The 26,364-nt window shown below is 41.5% G+C and overlaps 1 protein-coding gene across 3 annotated transcripts in view; it reads left to right on the top strand.

Annotated features, from left to right (window-relative positions):
* Positions 1-12,190, top strand: part of LOC115471208 (inverted formin-2-like) — a 75,465-nt gene extending 63,275 nt beyond the window's left edge. For 2 of the 3 annotated variants that reach the window (XM_030204913.1, XM_030204911.1), the window contains 6 exons: positions 2,927-2,997; positions 5,187-5,304; positions 6,494-6,658; positions 10,358-10,457; positions 11,655-11,702; positions 11,819-12,190. In XM_030204913.1, coding sequence (XP_030060773.1) covers positions 2,927-2,997; positions 5,187-5,304; positions 6,494-6,658; positions 10,358-10,457; positions 11,655-11,698 — 498 coding nt within the window. In that variant the 3' untranslated portion in view covers positions 11,699-11,702; positions 11,819-12,190. The remainder of the gene's footprint in view (positions 1-2,926; positions 2,998-5,186; positions 5,305-6,493; positions 6,659-10,357; positions 10,458-11,654; positions 11,703-11,818) is intronic. The other variant, XM_030204912.1, reaches the window with a different exon arrangement.
* The last annotated feature ends 14,174 nt before the right edge of the window (positions 12,191-26,364 follow it).

The raw sequence follows: 26,364 nt of genomic DNA, 5'->3' as shown, positions 1-26,364 counted from the left end.
AGAATTTTTCCAATTAGTAAGGATCATACACTGTGCTACTGTTTTTGGGTGGATCCATTGAAATTAATTACTCTGTGGAGTTTTAACAGTGTTTTTTGTGTAAAAGAGTTTTTTTAAATGCCGATAAGGAGAGATGACCCTCTTTAAGTCCTTTTTACCCAGTAAATATTTCTGTTGGGTGGCGGAATGGGTGCTGAGGCTTTTTCCCTTTCATACCTTTTTGTACTCCACAGAGATGTATGTGTGTGTACATATACATGCGTTGCAAACCCTACAAGGAGAGACTTGCTGACCTGAACATGTATACCTTGGAGGAAAGGAGAAACAGGGGTGATATGATACAGACGTTCAAATATTTGAAAGGTATTAATCCGCAAACGAAACTTTTCCGGAGACGGGAAGACGGTAGAACTAGAGGACATGAATTGAGGTTGAAGGGGGACAGAATCAGGACTAATGTCAGGAAGTACGTTTTCACGGAGAGGGTGGTGGATATGTGGAATGCCCTCCCGCGGGAGGTGGTGGAGATGAAAACGGTAATGGAATTCAAACATGCGTGGGATAAAGACAAAGGAATCCTGTTTAGAAGGAATGGTTCCATGGAATCTTAGCGGAGATTGGGTGGCGATGCTGGTAATTGGAGACAAAACGGGAGCTGGGTAGACTTCTATGGTCTACGCCCTGATTGTGACTGAATAGACAGGGATGGGCTGGAGTGTAAATTTTAAGGGGCTTCGACGTTAGCTTCAGAAGTTAGTACAAGAACAGTGCTGGGTAGACTTTTACGGTCTGTGCCCTGAGAAAGGCAAGGACAAATCAAACTCGGGTATACATATAAAGTATCACATACCATATAAAATGAGTTTATCTTGTTGGGCAGACTGGATGGACCGTACAGGTCTTTATCTGCCATCATTTACTATGTTACTATCTATCTGTGTGTGTGTATGTATGTATGTACAGTACTTTGCATATTTATTAGAGAAGGTATCAAGTGTGACTGAATTATTTCCAGTAATTATATGTTCACTCATTGTCAACTCAAAATCCACCACTACCCCCTGACATTTTTGTCTTATCCTGCAGCAACACCTTGGTTCCAGCCAAAGAAAAAGAACCATGCTGTTCAGAACAATGAGAGTTCCTCACTCAAAGGATGTTGGTCTTTTCTGGATTTATTTTTAGACCATAAACATCCAGTTCCTTAAATGATGAATTTTCATTCTTTTTTTTTTTGTTATGCTGCCGTCAAGGAATAATCAAATGTAAAACCCAATTATATTATCTCCATATGAGTAATGTGTTGCATTTATTTGCTGCAAATCTGCACAGAATCCATCTCTTCCCCCCCCCCCCCCCTCCCATTGTAACTATTTGGATGACCTGCTGTTCAATTTCTATCCAAACATTAGGTGGAGGGGGGGGGGGGGGAGAAACTCGTCAAGCAGTGCTAGAGCCTTAAGTCACATTGCCACTTAAATGGTCCTAATGCTGCCTGGCTAAAATTACCACTTTGATAATTAAGTTAGTAGTTAATGAGAGACAAACATGCAGATAAGAAACTGAATGAATAAACACTGAACAAAAATTACTGTAAAATATGCCTAGTTTTTTACTGGAGCTATTTCACTGGCAAGGAAAAAACACTGATGGTTCAGGGGGGTCTTCGGGCAGGAGTGATACCCCATCCTGCATCTTCAGTAAAATGACACCCTTAGCAGTTTCTAAAGGTAGCGCCTGTAGGGCATGGCCATGTGAGGAAGTGGTCTTCAATCAAATTGGGAGCCTTGCATCTTCGGGAAGAGGGTCCTATTTGAAAGGTATTAATCCGCAAACGAATCTTTCCGGAGACGAGAAGGCGGTAGAACTAGAGGACATGAATTGAGGTTGAAGGGGGGCAGAATCAGGACAGCTTTGCGGTCTGGGAATAACGCTGCTTGTTGAGGTGGCTTTCTAGTAGTGTTTTTTTTGGGGTTTTTTAAAAATGGGATTCAGCAGTTTGCGCTACTGAGAATACTGCAGGTTGCTGAATCCAGCAGTAAATGAAGGTGTGGTAAAAGGTGAATTTTTATTTTATTTTTTATCGCAATTTGATTAATTTTCTCCCCCTCCCCCCCCCCCCCCCCCCCCCACAAAATGTTTATAAACTCAGTGGTGTAGAACGGGTAGAAGTGAATCAATTTTTTTCACTCTTTCATAAACTACAAAGACCAGGGGACACTCAATGAAATCATATGGCAATACTTTGAAAACAAATAAGAGGAAATATTTCCCCCCCCCCCCCCCCCAAAATAGTTAAGCTCTGGAACTCGCTGCCAGAAGAATGTGGTAAGCATATCTGGGCTTAAAAAAGGTTTGGACAAGTTCCTGGAGGAAAAGTCTATAGTCAGTTATTGAGATGGACATGGGGGAAGCAACTGCTGGCCTTGGGACTGGTAGCATGGAATGTTGTTACTCGGGATTCCGGAATCTTACTACTTTTTGGGGTTCTGGAATGCTGCTACTAATTGGGTTTCTAAACAAAAAAAACAGCACCGTGGGCCTTTAAAAATGGAACACAGTTCTTTAATGAATGAGCCTTGACAAAAAGACCCGACACGGGCCGTGTTTCGGTGACTAGCACCTGCGTCAGGGGTCCCAGTGATGACATGGAAAACTTGGGGAATAACTCAAATATATTCCTCTACAATATATTATTCCTTACCCCACGTCTCATATAGTAAAAGCTACAAAAGCACCAAGGCACTTTCACTTTCTGTATCCAAACAGTGTGCCCTATTTAAGCAAGAAAGCCAGAAACTTCAAGGTTTTTCTCATCCTTTATCAGGTTAATGACATGTCGTTCCAACCGAGTACATATCACTAAAGGATACAGAAGGATGCCTGTATAAAATGAAGCCTAATTAGAACAACTTCTCTTTTTTAGAGTCTTGAGGAAAAACAATCTGATCTCCTGCATCTTCCAGAGGATCTTGAATTAGCTTCAAAAGCAGCTGCGTATGAGTATAACTTTAATTGTTTTTTTTTAATTCTTAATTCTTTTCTCTTTTAGCTGAATAAGTCTTCCACCTACAGTCCTACCAGTAGAGGGTGATGTTTCACTATCTTATATACACTTCCACTACCAATAAACATACAACTATATGCTAGCTAAACCTAAAGGTACACAAAGTGATGGGGCCTGATGGGATGCAGCCAAGGGTACTTAGGAACTCGGAGAAGTGGCTCCATTGTTGGCTCTTCAATTCTTCCTCAGTCTGGAGTGGTCCCAGAGGACTGGAGAAGAGCGGATGTGCTCCTTCCACACAAGAGTGGAAGTAAGGAGATTGGGAATTAGACATGTCAGTCTGACCTCTGTGGTGAGTAAACTAATGGAAATGCTTCTAAAGCGGAGGATTGTGAGGTTTTTTGAATCAAATGGACTACAGGACCCAATGCAGCATGGTTTCACTAGAGGCAGGTCTTGTCAGACAAATCCAATTTCTTTGACTGGGTGACCAAACAGTTGGACATGGGGAGTGGTGCTAGATGTGGTGTCCTTGGATTTTAGTACATTTTTGACACTTCCGCACAAAGAACTGATAAACTGAGTACCCTCAATATGGGACCTAAAGTGACTGGGTTAAAAAGAGGGTAATGGTAAACAGAGCTTGCTCCAAGGAAAAGGATGTTATCAGTGGTGTACCACAGGGATCGGTCCTTGGGCTGGCTCTTTTAACATCTTGAGCAATATTACAGAAGGATTGTCTGGTTGAAATGTATCTCTTTGCAGATGATAACAGACTCAGTAATGGGGTGGACACCCCGGAGGGTGTGGATAGCATGAGGAAGGATCTAGCAAAGCTTGAAAGTTGGAACTAAGATTTAATACTAGGAAATTCAGTGCCATGCACTTGGATTACAAAAATCCAAGGGAACGGCACAATATAGTGGGTGAAGTGCTTCTGTGTGTGAAAGAAGAGCGGGACTTGGGGGGGGGGGGGTGATCTTAAAAGGAGGTCAAAGCCAGAAGGATGCTTGGGTGCATAAGGAGAGAGATGTCCAGCAGAAAAAGAGATGATGGTGCCCTTGTATAAGTCTCTGGTGACCGAAGGTCCATCAAGCCCAACATCCCGTTTCCAACAGTGGCCAATCCAAGCCACAAGTACCTGGCAAGATCCCAAAACAGTACAATACATTTTGTGCTGCTTATCCCAGAAAAAAGCAGTTGATTTTCCCCGTCCATCTTAATAATGGCTTATGGACTTTTCTTTTAGGAAGTTATCCAAACCTTTTTTTAAACCCTGCTAATTTAATTGCATTTACCACATCTCTGTCAACACATTCCAGAGTTTAATTACACGCTGTGTGCAATTCTGGAGACCGCACCTACAAAAAGATAAACAGAATGGAGTCAGTCCAGATGGTGGCTACAAAACTGGCCAGTGGTCTCTGTCCTAAAACATAGAGGGATAGGGTTATGAACCTCAACATGTATACACTGGAAGAGAGGTGGAATATGATAAACGTTTAAATACGTCAATGGCATTAATGTACAGGAGGTGAGCTTTTTTTCAAATGAGGAAAACTCTGGAATGAGAGGGCATAGGATGAAGTTAAGAAGAAATAGGCTGAGGAGTAATCTAAGAAAATACTCTTTCACAGAAAGGGTGGTAGATATGTGGAATGGCCTCCCATTGAAGGTGGTGGAAACAAGGAATGTCAGAATTTTTAAGCAAGCATGGGAAAGGCAGTGGGATCCCTTAGGAAAAGGAGGAGTTAGTGAAGATGGGGGCCATTTGGCCCATATCTGCCTTCATATTTCTATGTTTCTAAATGTATCTACAAACCCATCCTCACATCCTCAAACACATACCTCCACCACCCACTCACCCATGAATATGTTCTCTTTAATTCCCCACTTTCACTAAATGAAGGCTACCAGATGGCTCTGGGTCATGGAGAAGCTGAGCCACTCCAGGTTTTTACTTGCATTGCATTCAATGGTTGTATATGTGTGGATAATATGTGTTGATAGTGGGTGTGGTTATGAAGGGAATACTTTTGGGGCATATGGGTGGCAGCTCAGATGGTATAAGTGTGTGTATTGGGGGGGGGGGGGGGGGGGGGCAGGACCACTGATGTGTTGCATCATTTTTTTCTAATTACTAGTCTAAAGTACTTTTTTTTTCTCCCATTCACAACAGAATTAGTATTTGCAATGTATACTCAGTAACAAGCAGTAATTTAATGAAATTGATGGAGATGATGAACAACATTTCTTTATGCAAAGACATTGAGGAGCAATATACAGAACCTATTCAAGTGAGTAAACCAATCTTACTCCCTCTAAGGACCTGATCTTTCACCAGGGTTTTTCTTCCATTCTGTTCTTTTCATTTTTCTTGCAGAACTTGAAGATTTAGAAAAAAGTTGGATTATTGATGTATTAAGATTTTGAGGGACATGAGTGTCTGTTGCCTTTTTAACTGGGTTTTTATGTGTGAAGTTTAAAATCCAAGTCTAATCATTATAGTAAGCTTGATCTGTCAGTCTCCATCCTGGAAACAAGTCATCATTTAAAAATGTCTGGCCTTATACATACTCCCCACAGCCACTGCTGCTCCTCTGTGTATCCTCATTCACTACCACTACTGCCTCATGTCTAAACTTCCTATACTCAGTACTGCTATGCTGCCACTGTTGCTTTTCCCTAAAGTGTTGTTCCTTGGCCACCCTACCTAATCCCTTCCTTTGTCAATAAATTCTCTCCTCTGTTCCCTCTTCCTACCTGTGCCACTAAGTGCTATTCTCCCTTCTCTACATGGATCTCGTGCAAATCAATTTTATGTCCCATGTTGGGGGGAAGTTAAACAGTGAAGTAGGATGCAGGGGAAATAGATGGGGGTTCATTAAGAGATGGAAAGAACCTAAAGGAATGGGGCCGAGGGGAAGATGGCAGCAGATTGGGGTGGAAGAGAACAAGAGGCAAAATGTGTTTGGGGGGGTTGGAAGAGTGAAAGAGCATGATTCATTGCATCCAATGAAGCAAAGCTTGGCCAAGAGATGATACTAGAAAGAGGAAGTTTGATTCTTGCTTGGATGCCTTTAGGACCCTAAAATATGTCACATGTAGCTGTAGTGAACGTTCTTTATTGTCATTCTAGAAGGCAGCATTGGACACCCACTCCTAACATTGATTATTTTCTGTTGCATTTCACATGGATTTTTGGATGTCCTGTATTCATTTTTAATGCACAAGTGAAGTCCAGAATCATAGTTTCATATACAAATGAAGATTTTTATAAAATGTTGCATTTTATAATTGGTGAGATTTGTAAGCACTTGACATTGTCTTCAATTTCTCACATTCATGAGGGGAGTCAAATAAGCTGTGTTTGTATTGTTTTGATGCTAAACTTTCTTATTGATTCCCTTTTCATGTGAGAGATCAAACTAGATGCGACCTGTACATAGCCGTATCTTGAAGTTTCTAAAATGCTGTGTTTTCTAGAACTATATAGACGCATTTGAAGAATTTGAGGTGGCGCTGAAGGCTATCGAAGAGAGGAGGAAACAGCTTGCAGAGTACTTCTGTGAAGATGCAAAGAAAATGTCGCTGCAAGATATATTTGTTACCATGAAAACCTTTAGGGAGCTCCTCCTTCAAGCACACAAGGTTTCGTTTTACAACTATTACCGTGGTGGTCGAGGTCATAGACAGGGGGCAAATTATTTTTGTACATATATGGGAATATGCAATTAAAACAATTATGTACATACCCCCGGATTTTATATATGATTCTCTAAACTGTGTGTGGAAATTTGGTGGTGCAATTTAATTGAATAATGAACCTATTAGTGCCGATAATTAGGCACTATCAATTATCACCAAAAAATTGTATTATGACCCACTAAACATTAGAAACATAAGTGCAATGGGAAATCATAGAACTTAAGGGAAGGAAAAGCCTCAAGAGCTCCAAACCAACAGATTTATAGAGCTTAAAATGATCACAAGGATCTTCTCTTCATCATCGGCTCAAAAACCTTCCCAGTCCATTTTGGAACAGTGTGAGGAGTGGCTTGTGGATTGTTTTAAAGTACTGCTTTCAATTCTATAGCACTGGATTTAAGTGCATTGTGCAATGTTTGCTAATGTACTGGATATTGAAAGAATTGGAATGCTAAGAACTGAGTATTCACTGGTGTTAAAAGTAGGAGACAGAAGACAAATTTAAAGGTTTACAAGTTTTGAAAATGGACTGGGAAGGTTTTTGACTGGGTGACCAGACAGTTAGACCTAGGGAGACTGCTAGATGTGGTGTATCTAGGTTTTAGCAGTGCCTTTTGACATGGTTCCACATAGCAGTGGCGTAGCTACAGGTGGGCCTGGGTGGACCACAGCCCACCCAAAATTGTGGCACACTTGCTGTGGCTGGTGGGAATCCCCAAAGCCTAAAGATTTCCTCCTCCTCAGGCAGCTAATGCTCTTCCAAACTGCAGCTGGCACCACACACCGGCCCCTCTGCACATGCTCAGTTTTCACCCATGCAGAAGCACTGAGCATGTACGGACTACTGGCATTGATGTCAGCTCAAGTCAAGTGCTGCCAACAGGATCGAGTCAGTTGAGAGGGCAGTGGTCAGTGGTCTTTGTCATAAAGCATATGGGGATAGACTTAAGATCTCAATATGTATACTTTGGAAGAAAGGAGGGAGAGGGGAGATATGATAGAGATATTTAAATACCTTCATGGCACAAATGTACAAGAAGTGAATCTTTCAATTGAAAGGGAGCTCTAGAATGAGGGGGCATAAGATGAAGGTGAAAGGGGATAGACTCAGAAGTAAACTAAGGAAATACCTTGTCACAGAAAGGGTGATGAATATGTGAAATGGCTTCCCAGTGGAGTTGGTGGAGAGACAAACTGAATCTGAATCCAAGAAAGTTGGGGACAAATACATAGGATCTCTAAGGGAGTGAAAGGGAGAGTAGATGCATGGATGGGCAGATTAGACAAGCCATGTGGTCTTTATCTGCCTTCATTTTTTTATGTTTCTAAACATTCCCATGTTGTTGAAAGTCATTTTTCAAAGGAAAATAACAAGAAAAAAAGTAACACAATTGTGTGGGTGCGTTTTGGTTCTCATTTAGTGTGGCTTGGAAGAGTATGCACTCTTTCGGAGACTGCACTTTTATTCCCTGATAGCTGCTTGCACCAACACACTATTCACACAGGTGCGATGGCTTGTGTATCATTTCTTCCATGATGATAAAATAAAGCCAAAAAAACTCCAAATGTGTTCTCAAACACGACACAGGAAACGCAATAGGAACATTTAGAGCTGCAAGCTCCTTAGATATCACCTTGAGATCTTATTTACCTTATCCCTCGACTTGTTTCTGTTATCCTGAATTTTTTTTAGTGCCCCAATTGCATGACACTACATTTTTTGTATTATCTTTGTCAAACTTGTAACAGTTCCTCAAGCTTAGATAATGCCTCGTCCTTTCAAAATGGAGTGTCATCCTATTTCAGATCTTAGCTAGCCTTTATGCAAGTTATACTATTCTTACCAATCACCTGCAATATTACTTATGGAAATGTTGAACAGAACTAGGGCCTAAGATAATTCCTGAGGCACTCCACTGATAATCCCATTTTCCTCAATATGATGTTCACTGGTCCAACATTCAGCAGCTAGACTGATATTTTGAACATCAAGAGTTGGAACATGTTTTCCCTCTGCTTAGGGAGTTGCACTGGCTGCCTCTGCAGGCTTGAGTCCACTTAAGGTGGTTTGTCTGGTTTTTAAGATCTTAGGCTACTGCCCAGAGAGATTATCTCAACTGGTGAAACTACTGAGTTCAACCATTGTCACCAGAAGTTGTAATCGCTTGCTTTTCCAACAGTCAGAAATGTGAGATTTAAAGCAATTCTCTTACATAGTCTGCCATGCAATTAGGGAATGATCTGCCAGATCCATTCTTTTTTTCTCTTTTCATAAAATGGTAAAGACTTGTTCTCCTAAGGGGCCCTTTTACTAAGCTGCATTAATAGGGGCCCTGCACGAGTGGCAGTGCCATTTTTGCTGCACGCCAGGGCCCCTTTTACTGCAGTGGTGAAAATAACCAAAAACAAAATGGCTGTGTGGTAAGTTTGTAGGCGCATTACAGATACTTTTTGTGTGTGTGTGTGTGTGTGGGGGGGGGGGGTGTTATTGGGGTACCTGACAGTATAAATTCTGAAAGAAATGGGTCCCAAACAAGACTAACATTAGTAAGTCTGGTGTTGGGTCCAAATTCGTTACCCTTATCCTTAGATCCAAGCACACTGTGCCAAAATAATAGAAGGAACTAACTCCTCACCCAAATATTATAAAAAATAGGGTAATTTTATTTACAATAGCAGCAAACTATATAAGGAAGACGGGAATAAAGACAAAGACAATCCCATTACAAAAATAATTAGTAAACGCACCTAAATTCCTAGCTAGACGCGGGTCACTTGAACCCCCCCCAGAGCACTGAGGCATGGCACACATACAACCTGATGTAGTTCTCCAGATATCGGCGTGTCCCTCAGATGGTCATCTGGTTCAATGTAGGGCTTCTCCTCAAGGAAGATGTTGGCACAGTGCTTCTGGTAAGAGTTCCTTTTTATAGAGAAGCCCGAGGCTTTATTTGTACTGCTGATGCTGTAAGTTGCACAGGTACTGCTGCACTTAAGTATTAAACTTACACCAGATCTTTAGCCTAAGTGTGTGGGTTTTTGTTTTCACATGTCTGGAATCTTTTGCAGCTATAAGACCCCTTTATTGTGGACATCCACCATTTTTCTTCTGCCTTCATTACAGCTGCTTATTTGGGGAATCTCCTCCACCAGTATAGCAAAGCAGTTACACAGGTGTAGCCACAGGTGGGCAGGAGGGGCCCACCCAGCAGTGGGGCAGTCTTACTGTAGCTGGCAGGGATCCCCAAGCCTCACATGCATGAGAAATGAGCTCAAGGACACTGCCTCAGAGATGCAGAGTTTGGTGGCATGGCATCTGGGCCACTGGGTGTCATTGGAGAACTGGAGGAGGAGTTGTGATGTTAGCTTGGGTATTTATATTGTTTGGGGGGGGTGGTGCTGGGGGCAGCAAGGATGTTTTCTGCTTACCCATTCTGCCTTAGACCTACCCAAAATGTACTGTTTTGCTACTGGTTACCTATGGCCTCTATGCAGCATCTGTTCTGTAGACACATGGAAGAGTAGTTTTAATGTGTTTTGATGTGCAACAGTTCATGAACTCTAGATTTCACTAGAAAACAAAGGAGGTTTCATTTCATTTTTTTATTAAGTGACCTGAATTATCTACATATTTTAATGTAGGAAAACAGAGAGAGGAAGGAGCAAATCGTAAGGGCTGGAAAAAGAAAGAAACACGGAGAGATGCCAGTGAAAAGGCCTAAGGGAGATGATGGAAAGATCAGTGAGTTGATACAGCTCAACTGTACAGTAATAGATGCATGAAAAGATTTCATTTATAAAATGTTTACACCATTTTTATTTAAAAAATCAATTCAAAATGGTCACAATTACCAAATTAAGACATAAAAATACAGGTAAAAGTAACTAGATGAAGACACTTCATTTGAAAAATATTGACTGGTTTCAGAGTTAAATCTGGAAGAATGGGAAAGCTAAAGCTGCCGACTTTAAATAGACCTATATGTTGAAGGGAAAAGTACTTTTCATGAATGTGTGAACTCTTAGCTGTTCATTCAGATATGAAAGCAGAAGGCTTTTTAACTCTGTGCTGCCATCACCTCTCAAGACACCGGCACAGGAGGGAGGCAGGTTTGGGACCAACTGATTAAGCTTTTTCACAAGGCTGATCAGATATTCAAAAGTGGTGGTGGGGTCCAGGGAACATCATCTTGGCATAGCTCCAGTCTCCTCTAATTCCAGATGGTGTGTGCTTACTTGCACTGACCACACAATGAGGGACCCTCCCCTCCTTGTGGTGGTCTCTGCATAATACAGGAATGGTTTGCCTTTGCCCTTTCCTGATGAATTGAGGGTTGGTGGCCTTAAGGAGCTCTATGGGATTTGAATCTGGGCCTTTTGGTTCCCAGCCTGTTGCTACCTCTTCTAATTAGCCAAGATAATAGTACTAGTTGCATTCTAGTAAAATTAGAGGGGGGAGGGGGAATAATGACATTGGAAATGATCAATAGGATGGAGATCTATTGGGGCATTTAATTCTATGTTTTGCTTATTCATGGACATGGGTATCATCTGAATACTTCTGTAGCATTTATTCGAAAAGGGTCCAAAATGGAAACCAGTGCTGGCTCATTTTTAACAATTGTTTTCTTTGCAATATGAAAGCTACATTGCAAAATCTCCTTATCTACAATTGTCAAACAGAATCCATAACTTAATTGTGCATTGTCAGACAACCATCCTGCTGTAGGAAGATTATTATTATTTTTATTTGTATTTCACATTTTCCCACCTATTTGCAGGCTTAATGTGGCTTACATAGGACTGTAGTGGCGTTCGCCAGTTTCGGAATAATAAATACAGGTGTTATTGTAGTAGAATAGCTTCATGTAGGTAAATTAGGGAGGAAGAGGGGAGTTGGGGTGTGTCCATTACGATTTTTGGTTTTGTTGTGTTGCAGGTGCTCAGGTTTTTATGTTGGGTCGGTGGAATATGCCTTTCTGAACAGGTTTGTTTTCAGTTCTTTCCGGAAATTTAGGTAGTCGTATGTTGTTTTTAGGTGGTAGTTCTTAAAAGAAAAAAAAAAAAAAAACAAGAACAAATAGTCATCCATTCCATTTTCAGTGGTTGATGGGGAAAGGATCTAGTAAGCTGGAAGAAAGATGCATTGCTGAAGACGCCTTGCTGGATGTCACAGTGGGACACTGCCAGAATCGCACGCGAGTCAGAGACATGCTCTAACACGAGCAGGTAGTGAAGTTCCTGAGTGAAACGAGACATCTACTAAGGATAAAGTGTGTATGGCACAGCCTGACTCTTGCAGTCAGCCTGCTTTCCCAATGTGTAAAGGAATTCTTTGTATTCATTATTGCAGGCAGTGTGAGCAGAGAACAATATTTTATTTTGCTTAATGAACTTTCTTAGCCAAAAACAAACAAACCTGAATCAATGGTATATTAACATAAAAAAAAAAAGAATGATTAAAAATTTTGTTGGACGGAGAAACATATTTTGTATAAAAAATAAATTTGGTCAAAATCATATTTTTTGTTTTATTTGTGTATTGACTATCTTCTGATGTCTGGGTTTGTTTAAACTAGTGGCAGAGACCATATCTATCCATGCTGCTGGAAATGGGGATTTTATTTGGGGGGGGGGGGGGGGGGGCGCATGAGTTGCAGAAGATAAGACTGAAATAATCTTGCTAGGTTTTGGATGCCTGAGGGTTTTGACCATTTTGGTTTATAAACAGATTGTTCCAAATTAATTCAAATTGTAACCCATAAATTTTGAATGTCTGTTCTAAAACATAATTCAGGTTTGTAGAGTACAATTTTTGTCTTCAGTAATGCATGTGCTATGTTTCTGTGGCTCATAACATGGATCAGTGGTTGTATACTTGCCATACTATCTTTCTGTAATAAAACCAAATTCATTTACATATTACAGGTAATTCCTCCATCCCTAGTGGGCTCACAATATAGGTTTTGTACCTGGTGCAATGTCGCAAGAAGAATAAATAAGTAGACTAGGCCATATATGGAATCCTACCACTACTCTAATTACAGCTTCACATGCTCTTAGTCTGAACTATGGAGATCATTTCATATCCAAAAAAAGATTTCAGCTGAGATGGTTCATAAAATCTCCATGTTAAATACGTTTTGTTTATCAAACACTTGCAAGGATAAGATAAGAATGAAGCACCAATATCCTTAACTTGTTGTCTAAGTCCCAAAAAAGCCTTTATGCCTTTCTTGTGTATTCTTTGCAACATCAGCATATATCCATACTTTCTAACGAAAAATACAATCTTTCCGCATCAGGGTCTGCAAGTCCTGTTCAAATACAAATACCACTGATCAAGTTGACCTATCGGTCACTTCATTTGTTTGCTCAAGAAAGGCGGTCAGATCATTTAAATCGTGAACCATTTCTTCTGCTCCCACATTATGCAAGGCTTCATTCTGAACCAGATTAACCTTTATCTTCCTCATTCAAGTTTCCATTACCCAGGTAATTTTTAGGGGAAGAAGAAGGAAGGTAATAAACCTTGGTCAAGGGTGGAATATGATCTGGAGTGTATTTCAAAATGTTATATAAATATTTTTTAAAGGCATCTCCCAGATTAAGGCTAAAAAATTTGGCAAATTCAGAATGCGCAAGTTTAACCTGCAATTGAAGTTTTCAAAGTATTCCAATATTCTATGAATTAATAAATGTGTCTTGAATCAATGTAGAAGTAACTTCTTTACTGTTTTTACTTCAACATATTGCATCTGTGTTGAACAATACATTTTTTTACAGTTTTAATATTGTCTGATAAGGTATCTGCTTTACTTACAAGCGATGACAATTCAGTTGTAGTCTCCATTTTCATCAGAACCCTCCATCTGCCTTCCAGCATTAATGCATTCGAGGGCACCAGTGACCCGGCACCACTATCGGATAGAGCTCTGGTGGCTGCAACAATCTGAAGGGGGATTTCCTCTGTTGGTGGAGCAACACTGCCTTCACTACAACCACACTCTTCACTTTTGCTGGGCAGGGACGTGGGAAGCAAACCGGAGAAGATAACGATAGATCCAGGCCCAAGCCTTCCAGCACTCCTCCACTAAGAGGGCTAATGGGATCTCCAGTTCCGATTCCGGACAGTAGGCTAGTAGTGTACCTCTTGATGGACTGCTGCAAAGGAGTGGACACTCAGCCAACAGAGGAACTCTGCTTCACCACTCCCTTATGATTGGTATCAGGCATATTTATCCACAAGGAAGAGAAATGTGTCCGCTCATGTGGCCATCTTGACTCCGCCCTTTCAGGTGCAGCTTCTCTCACTTGTACATGTCTTCCATTCTCCACTGCCCTCTCCTACATCCTGAATCTACCCCTCTCTCTTTTTGTCGTCTTACCAAGCTATTTTCTCTCTCATGCTACCAACTACCATGGCCCTACTATGTCAATGCTCCATCTCATAATCTGGGCCCCACATGCTGCAGCTAAATGAAAAAGCAAGGATGGGGCCTTTTAAGCCCTTAAATGTGTTCAAGGTGCTACTCTGCTACCCCCCCCCCCCCCCCCAACCCTGGTATTGTGTTATTGAGGTGTAGGACACACAGGGCCTTGAGCATGGATTTAAAGGACCCGCATTTGCAATTTCTTTGATGTCCTCCTGACTGCTTAGCCCATTCTCATCTCCTCATGCCGGTGTCAAGAAGCCATGCTCCTTCTGCTTCCCTTGCTATACCACTTCCCATAGGAATTAGCAGTCACTGTGGCAGGGTAGAGTTTTACAAACTACAACAGTGCCCTTCACCCATCAGCTTGAGGTTAGTGAGAGCTGTGCAAAATTGGTGCAAGTGATGGACTATGAGACACTTTTTACAGTAGGAAAATCTAGAGTGGTGGGAAATGCCTGAGTGTGCAGGACCATGCACTGGCACAGGCTTGAACTAACCAGGGAAGGAGTGCAAGGTGGTAAAGACAGCTGGGTGGTAGCTGCTGCCATGGAGAAGAGCAAGCCCCAGACTACAGCAAATTGTTTTGACTGTAAAAGGGTCACTGACATATCATGGGTCTCCAGTGGTTATGAGCCAATGTTCGAATCAAGTTTGTTCCCTTATACCACATCAAAAAGGCCCCATAGATTTTTTTTTTTTAAATCTTCCAACTATGCTGGTGCCTGGGGTTCAAGGCCTCATCCTGAACCCCCAACCCAGTGCAGACCAGAGAAAAAGGACAGAAGATTCCTCATAGCAAGGGATGAGGTGGAGTCCAAGAGCTGGAAGCCAAAAACCCGTAGAAATAGCCCTTGGAAGGGAGATGCCAAGGCAGAAGCAGGGCTGGCTCTTCCGTTAGATGAACTAGGCAGTTGCTGTGATGCATCATGCAAGCTATTAATGCTCCCTCAAGGAATACCTTACGTCTGTTGTAGTGTTTAAAATTTTAAAACCAGTTAAGACCATTTAAATAGCCTGGGAATCTTTTCAATATGTTATATGGTGTCAGAATTGAGATTAGTGATGGAAGCATGCATCAATTTTGTTACAGCTGCATGAAAAAGAAAAAAAGGTTTTACCAATTACATGCAGAAGCCAGCTTAATGTACATTTGGTGGCTAATGACCATGATGGAGAAAGCTTCAGCCTTAAGAGGTCAAACCAATAACCTGAATAAGCTATAGGGATGCTTACAGGTTGGAGATAAGCTGATGAGGTTCTAGTTGATATAGAGAGAGGGGATTGCACTATGAATTTTGTAGTTCACAAATCTTGAAGTTAAATTTGTTAAGTATTGGATCCACAATACAATACAATTAGTGAGCAGAAGAATTCATGTGGAGGGGGATTTTAGAAATGAAATTTAAGTAAAAAAAAAAAAAAGGCATCCAGATCAGGATGTCTGCAGTTCCAGTACTATTTTAGAACAGGATGCACTGGTGTAGAACCTGTTCTAAAATTCAAGGTGAAATGGCTATCTAACTGGCTATATGCAACATGATCATCCATTTTAGAAATAAAAATGTCCAGACTATGGTTGTATAAATCTCTGAGAGAAGGTACTAAAACAGCTGCAGTATAAAATCTCTCCTGACATCCAGGGTGAAACAACCATGCTATAGAGCGTAGAACATAACAGCGTTGCTTCAGATAAGTACCGAAAGAATTTGAATGGAAATAAATTGTATTAAAAAAAGATAAAATAATCTGAAAAATATTGTAATTAAAAATGGAGGTTTTTTTAAGAACTGATGAAGTAGGCGGGTCATCGGTCTAAAGAAAGATTGACGTGACCCAAGCCACTGAAGTTCTTTTTTCCTCTGAACAATTTTTATGGCAAATTTAACGGTTACTTGTTAGTTTTATATAGTGATATTTTCAGTGCAACAAGTAAAGCCAAAGAGAGTTGTGTAACCAAACTATGGTTGACCATAATGTAACCACATTGACATTCCTTTCACAGCACATTTATTTACTACATTTATATCCTGCCTTTATCGAAGGTGGGTAATAAAAATCCACATACATATTCATTAAACATAAAACAATACACAAAACAATTCTCCTAAAAAGAAAAAACAACCAATATTACAATAGTCTTCATTTGTCTAAATAGGCCTTTGCAAACAAATATGTCTTCAGTGAACATTTAAATTGTTGGATATTATCACTCGATCTCAAATATCTAGGCAAAGCATTCCATAAGGATGGGGCAGCAATAGGGAGCTCCTATTTTGTCTCTACATAATATGACATAGAGGGTAAACAAAGCTGATAAGATGTCTCGGACCTTAATACTCGTTTTGGTTTATATAATTGCAAAACATTTTGAAAATAAGCTGGAATGATCCCATATCTACATCACTGAATCAATAAAAGAATCGTAAATAGAACGCGATCCATTACAGGAAGCCAATGTAATGTTTTCAATATTGGAGTAATATGTTCGAACTTTGAAGCTCCAGTCCATTATGAAATAATGACATGGGTGTTTTATAATAATACCCCAAGCTGTCACCCAACGACTCCCCTCTTGCCCTCCTATCAAAATCCCAATCCATGAACACCAAACCCAGTCCCCCCAAAAAGTGCCACTCCCATGTCTTACCCTCACTTCACCACCCAACCACCCTGGACCTATGTCTGACATAGATTGAGCATTAAATGTGTCCTCCAGGAGCATTAAAAGAAGGCAGAGATGCCATCTTTGCTTTGGCATTTAGAATCTATATTGCAGGAACATCCAAATCGCAATGTTATAGAGCTAGGCTCTGGATGTCCATATGGCAAGGGGCTGTGGCCTGGGCATGTTCTGAGTGGGACTAGGGAGGAGTCAAACTTTGGATGTCCAACTCCAATTGCAAAAAGGGTAAGGACTGCTGTATCCAAAGAGATGAATGTCCATATTTAGACCTGGTACTTGGCATCTCGGGTTACAGAAAGGTACTCTGATTTGAGCAATTCTCCACTGGATGGAATAAAGGAAGTCATAGTAGGTATGTGCCTGTCCCTGAAAGGCTCACAATTAATTTAAAAAAAGTTGCAAACAGTCATAATGAAGACTGCCCTGATACTATTCAAAACGGTTACTTCAAGATAGCTATTCCATAAGTCTCACTGATCTCTCAAGGGACTGAAGGGTGTACCTGGGTAGAATAATTTCTCCTGTTGTGCTGAAAAACAAAGCTAGTTCTTGAAACACTCTCATGCTGCTGCTGCTACTACTACTTATTTCTATAGCGCCACTAGACGTACGCAACGCTGTACACTTGAACATGAAGAGACAAGAGCTTACAATCTATTTAAGCTGGTAACTGTCTTAATACCTTAGTGTTCTCTAGAGCCTAGGGTTGCCAACTCAATCCTATATTTTCTGAAGAGGCTGCTCCAGCCTTGGGTTTTGCCCAGTTGCATACATATAGTTCTGATTATCTAAGGGAAATCGGTGGGACAAATCAGAACAAGCTATGTATGCATGCTGGTAACTTTACACCTGAGCAAATTCCTGAGTCTCCACTCTCCCCAATCTGATCCTTCTCTCTGCTTTTCTCTATACCACTCCCTGCATCCTTCCTCTTCCCTATCAACAAGGCTTTGTGCCCATAAAGATACTGCAGTCAAGGGCCGGTCCAGGATCCACGAACCTGGCAGAGTCTGAAAAAGTGGCAAGATTCCATGTAACAACTCCAGGGATAAGCAGTGGTTTTCCCCAAGTCTACCTTAACAATGGTTTATGGACTTTTCCTCCAGGAATTTGTTCAAACCTTTTTTTAAAACCCAGCTAAATGAACTGATTTTACTATTTGCTCCAGCAATGAGCTCAAATTCAACGATGTGTTAAGTAAAAGAAAATAAATAAATACAAATTAAATTAAATATTTAAATGATTTTTTTTTTGTTGTTTTTGGAGGTGGTGCCCCTTCAAAAGCCAGCAGCCACTAGCAAACAAGTCTGCTAGCCTGATATTTATCAGTTTGAGCCTGCATTTAAAAGGTCTGCAAGAGAAGCAGCAACAGTGGCCTGTGTGCCCAGCACCTAGAATTTAGCAGTGGGGAGGGATATGCTGGAGTGAAGCCCTGTGATTGGCAGCAGCAGGAGTCCAGAGCCCAAAGAACTGATAGGAAGGCATAGGACAGAGTGCTAACGAACAGCAAGGCTGCTACTTTCATTGTTCGAAAGGAAGAGGAGACCCGAGAGAGAAGAAGCAGGGGCATGAATGAAGGTCTTGCTGTTGGCCCAGCTCTTCTTGTCAGCTTCTGGGCTCCTTTTTCTTTCCCCTCCGTTTAGGACTGGTAACTGGGCAAGTCACTTAACCCTCCATTGCTCCTGGTACAAAATAAGTAAACTGCTTTGAATGTAGTTGCAAAAACCTCAGAAAGGTGGTATATCAAGTCCCATTTCCCTGTGGTCCACACCTCACCTCTCCTTCCCACATGGTTTAGATCAACAACCTGAATAATGGGGAAGAAAGAGGAGAATCACAGGCAGCAGGACCAGCTTAGAAGGTCTCCAAGATGCTAAGTTACCCCCATTTCAGGCTGGAGATTTTGGCACAGTCCTGGATTTCTGACTGCCACATCTTTATGCATTATGGAACCTGCAGTATTGATTTCAATGGGCAGATCAGGCCCTACAAATCTCACACTGCTTTGGACTGTTAAGTTCAAAACCAGGACTGGCCAAAAATGTCTCCAACCTGGAACTGGGTAACTTGGCATCTCGGAGATCCAACCAGTTCTTTGGCTTTTCAGCTTGGAGAAGAGACGGCTGAGGGAAGACATGATAGAGGTATATAAAATAATGAGTGGAGTGGAACAGGTGGATGTGAAGCGTCTGTTCACGCTTTCCAAAAATACTAGGACTAGGGGGCATGCGATGAAACTACAGTGTAGTAAATTTAAAACAAATCGGAGAAAATGGTTCTTCACCCAACGCGTAATTAAACTCTGGAATTCATTGCCGGAGAACATGGTGAAGGCGGTTAGCTTGGCAGAGTTTAAAAAGGGGTTAGATGATTTCCTAAAGGACAAGTCCATAAACCACTACTAAATGGACTTGGGAAAAATCCACAATTCCAGGAATAACATGTATAGAATGTTTGTACGTTTGGGAAGCTTGCCAGGTGCCCTTGGCCTGGATTGGCTGCTGTCGTGGACAGGATGCTGGGCTTGATGGACCCTTGGTCTTTCCCAGTGTGGCATTACTTATGTACTAACTTGGGACAAGGAGGTGGAGGCTGCAACATGACACAAACATTATCAGGGTTCAGGCCTTTGAGGAAGCAGAATGTGCTAGTGCTGTACCCCATAATTTCCCATCTAGTCCTGCCTAATTATGCTCTCACCTATCCACCCTTAATTATTTGTCCTTGAGATAGTCTAAATCCCTGGTTACTTACTGCACATGTATTAATTTGCTTCTTGAACTTATTGTAATTTGTGTTATATTCTGTACATTATTATGTTTTATTCACTTTATTGTTTGTAAGCCACATTGAACTCGTCTATTTTATTGAACTAGAGTCTATTTTGGGTTAATGTGGGGTATAAATTGAATGTTAAAAAACAATAAAAAGTTATCTTCTTTAAATGAATAATCTACTACATATGTATAATATTTACCATACCGTGCTCATGTGTGTCAATCTTTATTATATATCAAAAATCTGTAAACAATTTCTAAAACAAATATTTTAAATTTCCTCACACCCACTCAATCATCCACATCCCATTATAAAGTCCCATATGGAAACCACTTCTAGAAACCAACCTCGTGCGATTCTGTTCTTATAATTCCAAAACGTCCATCAAAACCTTTACTCAAATAAATGAGTTCTCAAATCGGCACCAAATCAATGTCACCCAAAAGTAAATCTTCTGTTATTCCGAGGGTGATCCTTTCAACAGTAGTTTTAAATCTGTCATTTCACTTTAATCTTCTCACTTGGCTTCTTGGGACAACACAACACTACGCATGTGAGTACTATTTCTTTTGTTGTTTAGCCACACCTGGTATTTTTCTTAGCTCATCACAAATTTTGTGTTTTGTCACAAAGGCGTCCTCGGGAGCTGTTAACCATTTGAACCAAACATATCATTCATGGCCCGACATAGCTGGGATCTTTACAGGTCCTGTTTTCACAATCAAATGAGAGTGAAAACAGGACCTGGAGAGATCCCAGCTATGCCGGGCCATGAATGATATGTTTGGCTCAAATGGTTAACAGCTCCTGAGGCTAAACAACAAAAGAAATTGTACTCGCATCCTTATTGTGGTTTTGTAAGTGACTGCAATTTCCTGGACTTTTGATAGAGATTGCTATTCTCTCCTCTCACCACTAGGTGTCCCTATGGGATTGGAGTTTAGTTACTCTGGCCTCAGCATTCAGCCAGCTGAAGCAGTTGGTTAAGAAGTTACTGAGAAGATAGCAGGTGTGAGACAAATATAGTTGCTTGCTGTAAGAGCAAGAACAGCAGAATATGAAGCTGAGAATGATGTTTCTATTGCCAGAGAGATAAAGGAATTTTTGAAAGCTGTAGCAAAACAATTGGAGTGCATTGAGAAATGCTATATTCTTTAAAGAATTTCAGTACCATGCTGGAGATCTTTATATTTGGATTGGTTTTACTAGAGACCACATTGTAATGGGTTTCTTTTTAGCACAGTTTGCTTCTAAGTTGTCAGCCCAAGATCTTTCAGGAGCCCTGGGTTGTATACTCACTGTCCCCAGATCCCCTACCAATTTGAAAAGTTTCATGTATTGTGGATTTGTGGTAGTCATTGGCTGCATTTGACTTGCTTATGTGTCCAGGGTGGCTTTTGGAAATGAGCTGAAATTGGGAAAACAGATGAATGCACATCAGAGTGATTTCCCTGAGGCAGATGCCCATCAAAGCAAGGCCTCCAGTAGATGGATTATTGTTTATTTTTAATTTTTAGCTCATGCCTTTCCAGTGGCAGTTCAAGGTGACATACATTTAGGCAGAGCCGTAGCGAGGGGAGCTGACACCTGGGGCGGGTCACCGCTGCGCACCCCCCCCAGGTGCAGCACGGCGCACCCCCCTGTAGCGCATACCCCCCTCTGGAGCGCATACCTGCGGCGAGGGATGGGCGGGAGGGCCGATCCGCCCCGACTGCACGTTGCTGGGGTGTGTCGGCTCCGCGCTGGTTCACTGCTCTCTCTGTCCCAGAACAGGAAGTAACCTGTTCTGGGGCAGAAAGGGCAGTGCACCAGCGCGGAGCCGACACCCCCCAGCGGCGTGCAACCGGGGCGGACCGCCCCCCCTTCCTATGCCACTGCATTTAGGTACATTAGGTATATTTTTCTTCCCCCAGAGGGTTTATGATCTAAAGGGACAATGTGATAAAGTGATGCCTATATGTAAGCGACATAACAAAGCATGCTTAGTGCTAATTCTATAATAGCATTAAGGTACGCCGAACATAAGCGTTGCCATACTGGGACAGACCAAAGGTCCATTAAGCCCAGTATCCTGTTGCCAAAGGTGGCCAATCCAGGTCACAAGTACCCAGCATGATCCCAAAAAAGTATAAGAGATTTTATGCTGCTTATCATAGAAATAAGCAGTGGATTTTCCCTAGTCCATCTTAATAATGGATAATGCACTTTTCTTTTAGGAAATTAGCCAAACCTTTTTAAAACCCTGCTAAGCTAACTGCTTTTACCACATTCTCTGGCAGCGAATGTCAGAGTTTAATTACACATTGAGTGAAGAAATATTTTCACTGGTTTGTTTTAAATTTACTACTTAATAGCGTCATTGCATGCCCCCCTAGTCCTAGTATTTTTGGAAAGAGTAAACAAGCGATTCACATCTACCTGTTTCACTCCACTCATTATTTTATAGACCTCTATCATATCTCCCCTCAGCTGTCTCGTCTCCAAACTGAAAGTCCTAGCTGCTTTAGCCTTTCCTCATAGGGAAGTCGTCCTATCCCCTTTATCATTTTCGTCGCTATTCTCTGAACCTTTTCTAATTCTGTTAAATCTTTTTTGAGATGCTGTGACCAGAATTGCACACAGTATTCTAGGTGCAGTCGCAGCAAGAAGCGATACAAAGACATTATAATAATCTCATTTTTGTTTTCCATTCCATTCCTCATAATACCAAACATTCTATTTGTTATAGAATAATAGTACAAAGCCTTGCCAAAACTTAAGCGTGACAGCTTATACCAGGTGTATGCCTGAAACTAAGTAAGGAGGATCACCTGAACGAAGGTCCTGAAGTCATCATATAGTAGGGAAGATCTAATTGCCCGTAGTTGCCTGAGTCTAAAAGAAACCCCTTTTACTCGAACCACCAATCTGGTTGTCAAATAGTTTAAAATCCAGTATAATTCCCAGTATTTTAGAATGATCTTCAGTTTCACCTGAAGCCAGTGTCAGTGCTTGGAACATTATCCAGCTTATAATCGAAAGACAAAAACGCCTATATTGCGACCTAAATCGGGAGATAGGCGTTTATCTCCCAAAAACGAATAACGTGGTATAATCAAAAGCCGAACTTGGATGTTTTCAACTGCACTCCATCGCGGAAGCGTACAAAGTTGACGGGGGTGTGTCGGATGCGTGGTGAAGGTGGGACTGGGGCGTGGTTATCACCCGAACAGAGATGGGCGCCTTTTGCCGATCATGGAAAAAAAGTATGCGTTTGTAGCTAGAATTTAGGGCACTTTTCCTGGACCCTGTTTTTTCACGAATAAGGCCCCAAAAAGTGCCCTAAATGACCAGATTACCACCAGAGGGAATCGGGGATGACCTCCCCTGACTCCCCCAGTGGTCACTAACCCCCTCCCACCACAAAAAATGATGTTTCACAACTTTTTATTTTCACCCTCAAATGTCATACCCACCTCCCTGGCAGCAGTATGCAGGTCCCTGGAGCAGTTGTTAGGGGGTGCAGTGGACTTCAGGCAGGTGGACCCAGGCTATTCCCCCCCCCCCCCCACCTGTTACACTTGTGCTGCTTAATGCTTAGTCGTCCAAACCCCCCAAACCCACTGTACCCACATGTAGGTGCCCCTTCACCCCTTAGGGCTATAGTAATGGTGTAGACTTGTGGGCAGTAGGTTTTGAGGGGGATTTGGGGGGCTCAACACACAAGGGAAGGGTGCTATGCACCTGGGAGCTCTTTTACCTTTTTTTTTGTTTTTGTAAAAGTGCCCCCTAGGGTGCCCGGTTGGTGTCCTGGCATGTGAGGGGGACCAGTGCACTACAAATCCTGGCCCCTCCCACGAACAAATGCCTTGGATTTATTTGTTTTTGAGCTGGGCGCTTTCATTTTCCATTATCACTGAAAAACAAAAACGCCCAGCTCACAAATTGTCGAATAAAACATGGACGTCTATTTTTTTCGAAAATACGGGTCAGTCCGCCCCTTCACGGACCCGTTCTCGGAGATAAACGCCCATGGAGATAGACGTTTTCGTTCAATTATGCCCCTCCACATCTCTAATAATAATAATAATAAAACTTTATTCATAACCCTCTATATCTGCAAAGGTCTAAGCGGGGAACAAGCCACATCCAAAGTATAAAAGGACAAAACAATAAAAATTATTTCTTTACTCAATAAAAATGACTATATTACAACAATAAAACATACAACAGTTTAGATTTGTATAGTATAAAATAATCTCATACATCAAGGGAACCAAAGGCTTGAAAAAATAAATGAGTTTTTACAGCTTTTTTTTTTAACTGATCCATATTCTGTATTAAATGAATTTTAATGGGCAGCGCATTCCATAATTTCGGACCTTTGATATTAAAAAATAGATGATCTACATTCTTCCAAATAAACCACAAAATCTTAATCTTTCGCTTATTCAGTTTGAAAAAATGGTCTGCTGTCCATTTATCTACAAGGAATGTTGGTGGGATTTGAACGCTGATGTTTTTGGTTTCTAGCCTATTACTCTAACCACTAAGCCACTCATCTCTGTCTTGCTGTCATGTTTCTTACAGCAGATCCTGAAAGTTCATGTGTGGAAAATACAGAGAAGGAAAGTCATTCTGATATATTCCGAAGAAGTTTGTCACAATATTGGCATATTTTATCTTGCGCAGGGGCGGTGATGCTCTAAATATTCAGCAGGGCTGTGATAGGATTCCCTCATTCACTCCCTCTGCCATTTCATTCCTTTGGTGTTTTGGGGTTCATTATCGAGTGGCCTGAGGAAATGTCCAAAGACATGGCTATTTTTGAGAGAAACTACAATTGCATGCCCTGGGTAAAAACCAGAACTGGATCAACCTGTCCTGAAATCTGGAGCCCGTTGGCAACTTGTCACATGATGCTGGGTTCTCCCCCTTCCCTTCCCCCCACATAGTTACCAATATTAAACAATGATTACTGCACTTAACTCAGTGCACCAGTCTGTGTTCATACCTCAATTTATCTCTAACTTTTGTATACTTTACCCAGCCTTCCTTCTTCACTTACAGCACTGACTTTAGATGCACTTTTGATTTTCCTCTGTGCTGTTGCTTACACACACATCCTTTCGTTTCATACTATGCAGATTTTTGAATTTGCATACTTTAATTTACAGACCTGCTGTGTATCAACTGTAGATTTGTACGGTTGATGCCTTCCAGTCTTTCATTTCTCATTTCTACTGCTCCTAGGTGGTAGAACTAGAGGATATGAATTGAGGTTGAAGGGGGCAGACCCAGAAGTAATGTCAGGAAGTATTTTTTTCATGGACAGGGTGGTGGATACGTGGAATACCCTCCCGTGGGAGGTGGTGGAGATGAAAATGGTAATGGAATTCAAACGTGCATGGGATAAACACAAAGGAATCCTGTTTAGAAGGAATGGATCCACCGAAGTGCTGGACGGACTTCTACAGTCTACGCCCTGATCGTAACTGAATAGATATGGATGGGCTGGAGTGTAAATTTTAAGGGGCTTCGATGTTAGCTTCAGAACTTTTAGTACAAGAACAGTGCTGGACAGATTTCTACGGTCTGTGCCCAACTCGGGTATACATATAAAGTATCACATACCATGTAAAATGAGTTTATCTTGTTGGGCAGGCTGGATGGACCGTTCAGGTCTTTATCTGCCATCATTCACTATGTTACTCACGTTATATACTAGTGCCACCTTCCTGTGTATCCTCATCAGAACTTGAGCCTAGCTTGGTGTGCTCATTCCCATTTTAATGCATTTGGTAGACTGTGCAATACCAGAATGCATGGGATAGGGTTGAAAAATTGACTTGTTATATCTCATGAGGGCAATGGAATTAGTTTGATAACAAAAGGGAACCAACCCCCCCCCCCCCCCACACACACACACACACACTTCATGCTGTCCTTTGAAACATCTTCTTTGGAAATATCTTTCTTCCATCCTGCATCCTACACAAAGTTCTGCAAACATGCAGTGGGAAATATAAGGCTGTAAACTAGTATTATTTGGAAGTCTCATGGGGTCCTGACACATCTAAAAAGCTATTTCAGAATGCAGTCTGATCCAGGATGCTGAGGCGAACCATGAAAAATGAAACTCCAACCTGAAGACAAATCCTAAACTCAAACCCTACTCCCCACCTGCTGTATTGTGCAATTTTAAACAAGTCACTTTTTTTTTGCTCCTGGTGCCTTATCCCACGCTAGTGATCAGGACACTGTTCCCTCTTTTCCTCTGGAAGCTGCTATGCAAGCAGCTCATCACATTCGAAAGCCAGATTTTGCAGCCCAGAGGTGGCTGCAGCATCTCTGTTTCTTGAGTTCTCCTAATGTAAGGGGAATGGATGAAAGGTGTTATAGAAATCTAAATTATTATTGTCCTTAACAGAAGACAGCAACAGCAGGTCTGTGTAGAGGGCTGATTATTGTTGGGCGTCAAAAAAAAAAAAGGCAAAAGAAAAGAGATGTGAAAAGAGACACACTTGTGGTCCTTTCATATGGCCTGTGGAGGAAGGTGGAAAAGCAGAAGCCTCAATAGGCCTCATTCAGCCACTGAGAAGCAAGGGGAGTGTGCTGGGTCTCGCAGGACCACGGTCTCCAATTGCCCATCACATTGTGTCAAGTATTTCCACACAATCACCCTTTTCATTGGCAAACATATGGTAGAGGGTTTGTTTAAAAAAAGAAAAATCTTAAATGATGTTAAAGAAAGGTGGAAAGTGTTGTAAAGA

The sequence above is a fragment of the Microcaecilia unicolor genome, chromosome 5 (assembly GCF_901765095.1).
Source record: "Microcaecilia unicolor chromosome 5, aMicUni1.1, whole genome shotgun sequence".
Classification (NCBI taxonomy): Eukaryota; Metazoa; Chordata; class Amphibia; order Gymnophiona; family Siphonopidae; genus Microcaecilia; species Microcaecilia unicolor.
Note: the sequence above shows the minus strand (reverse complement) of the source record. Positions and strands in the feature narration are given on the sequence as shown.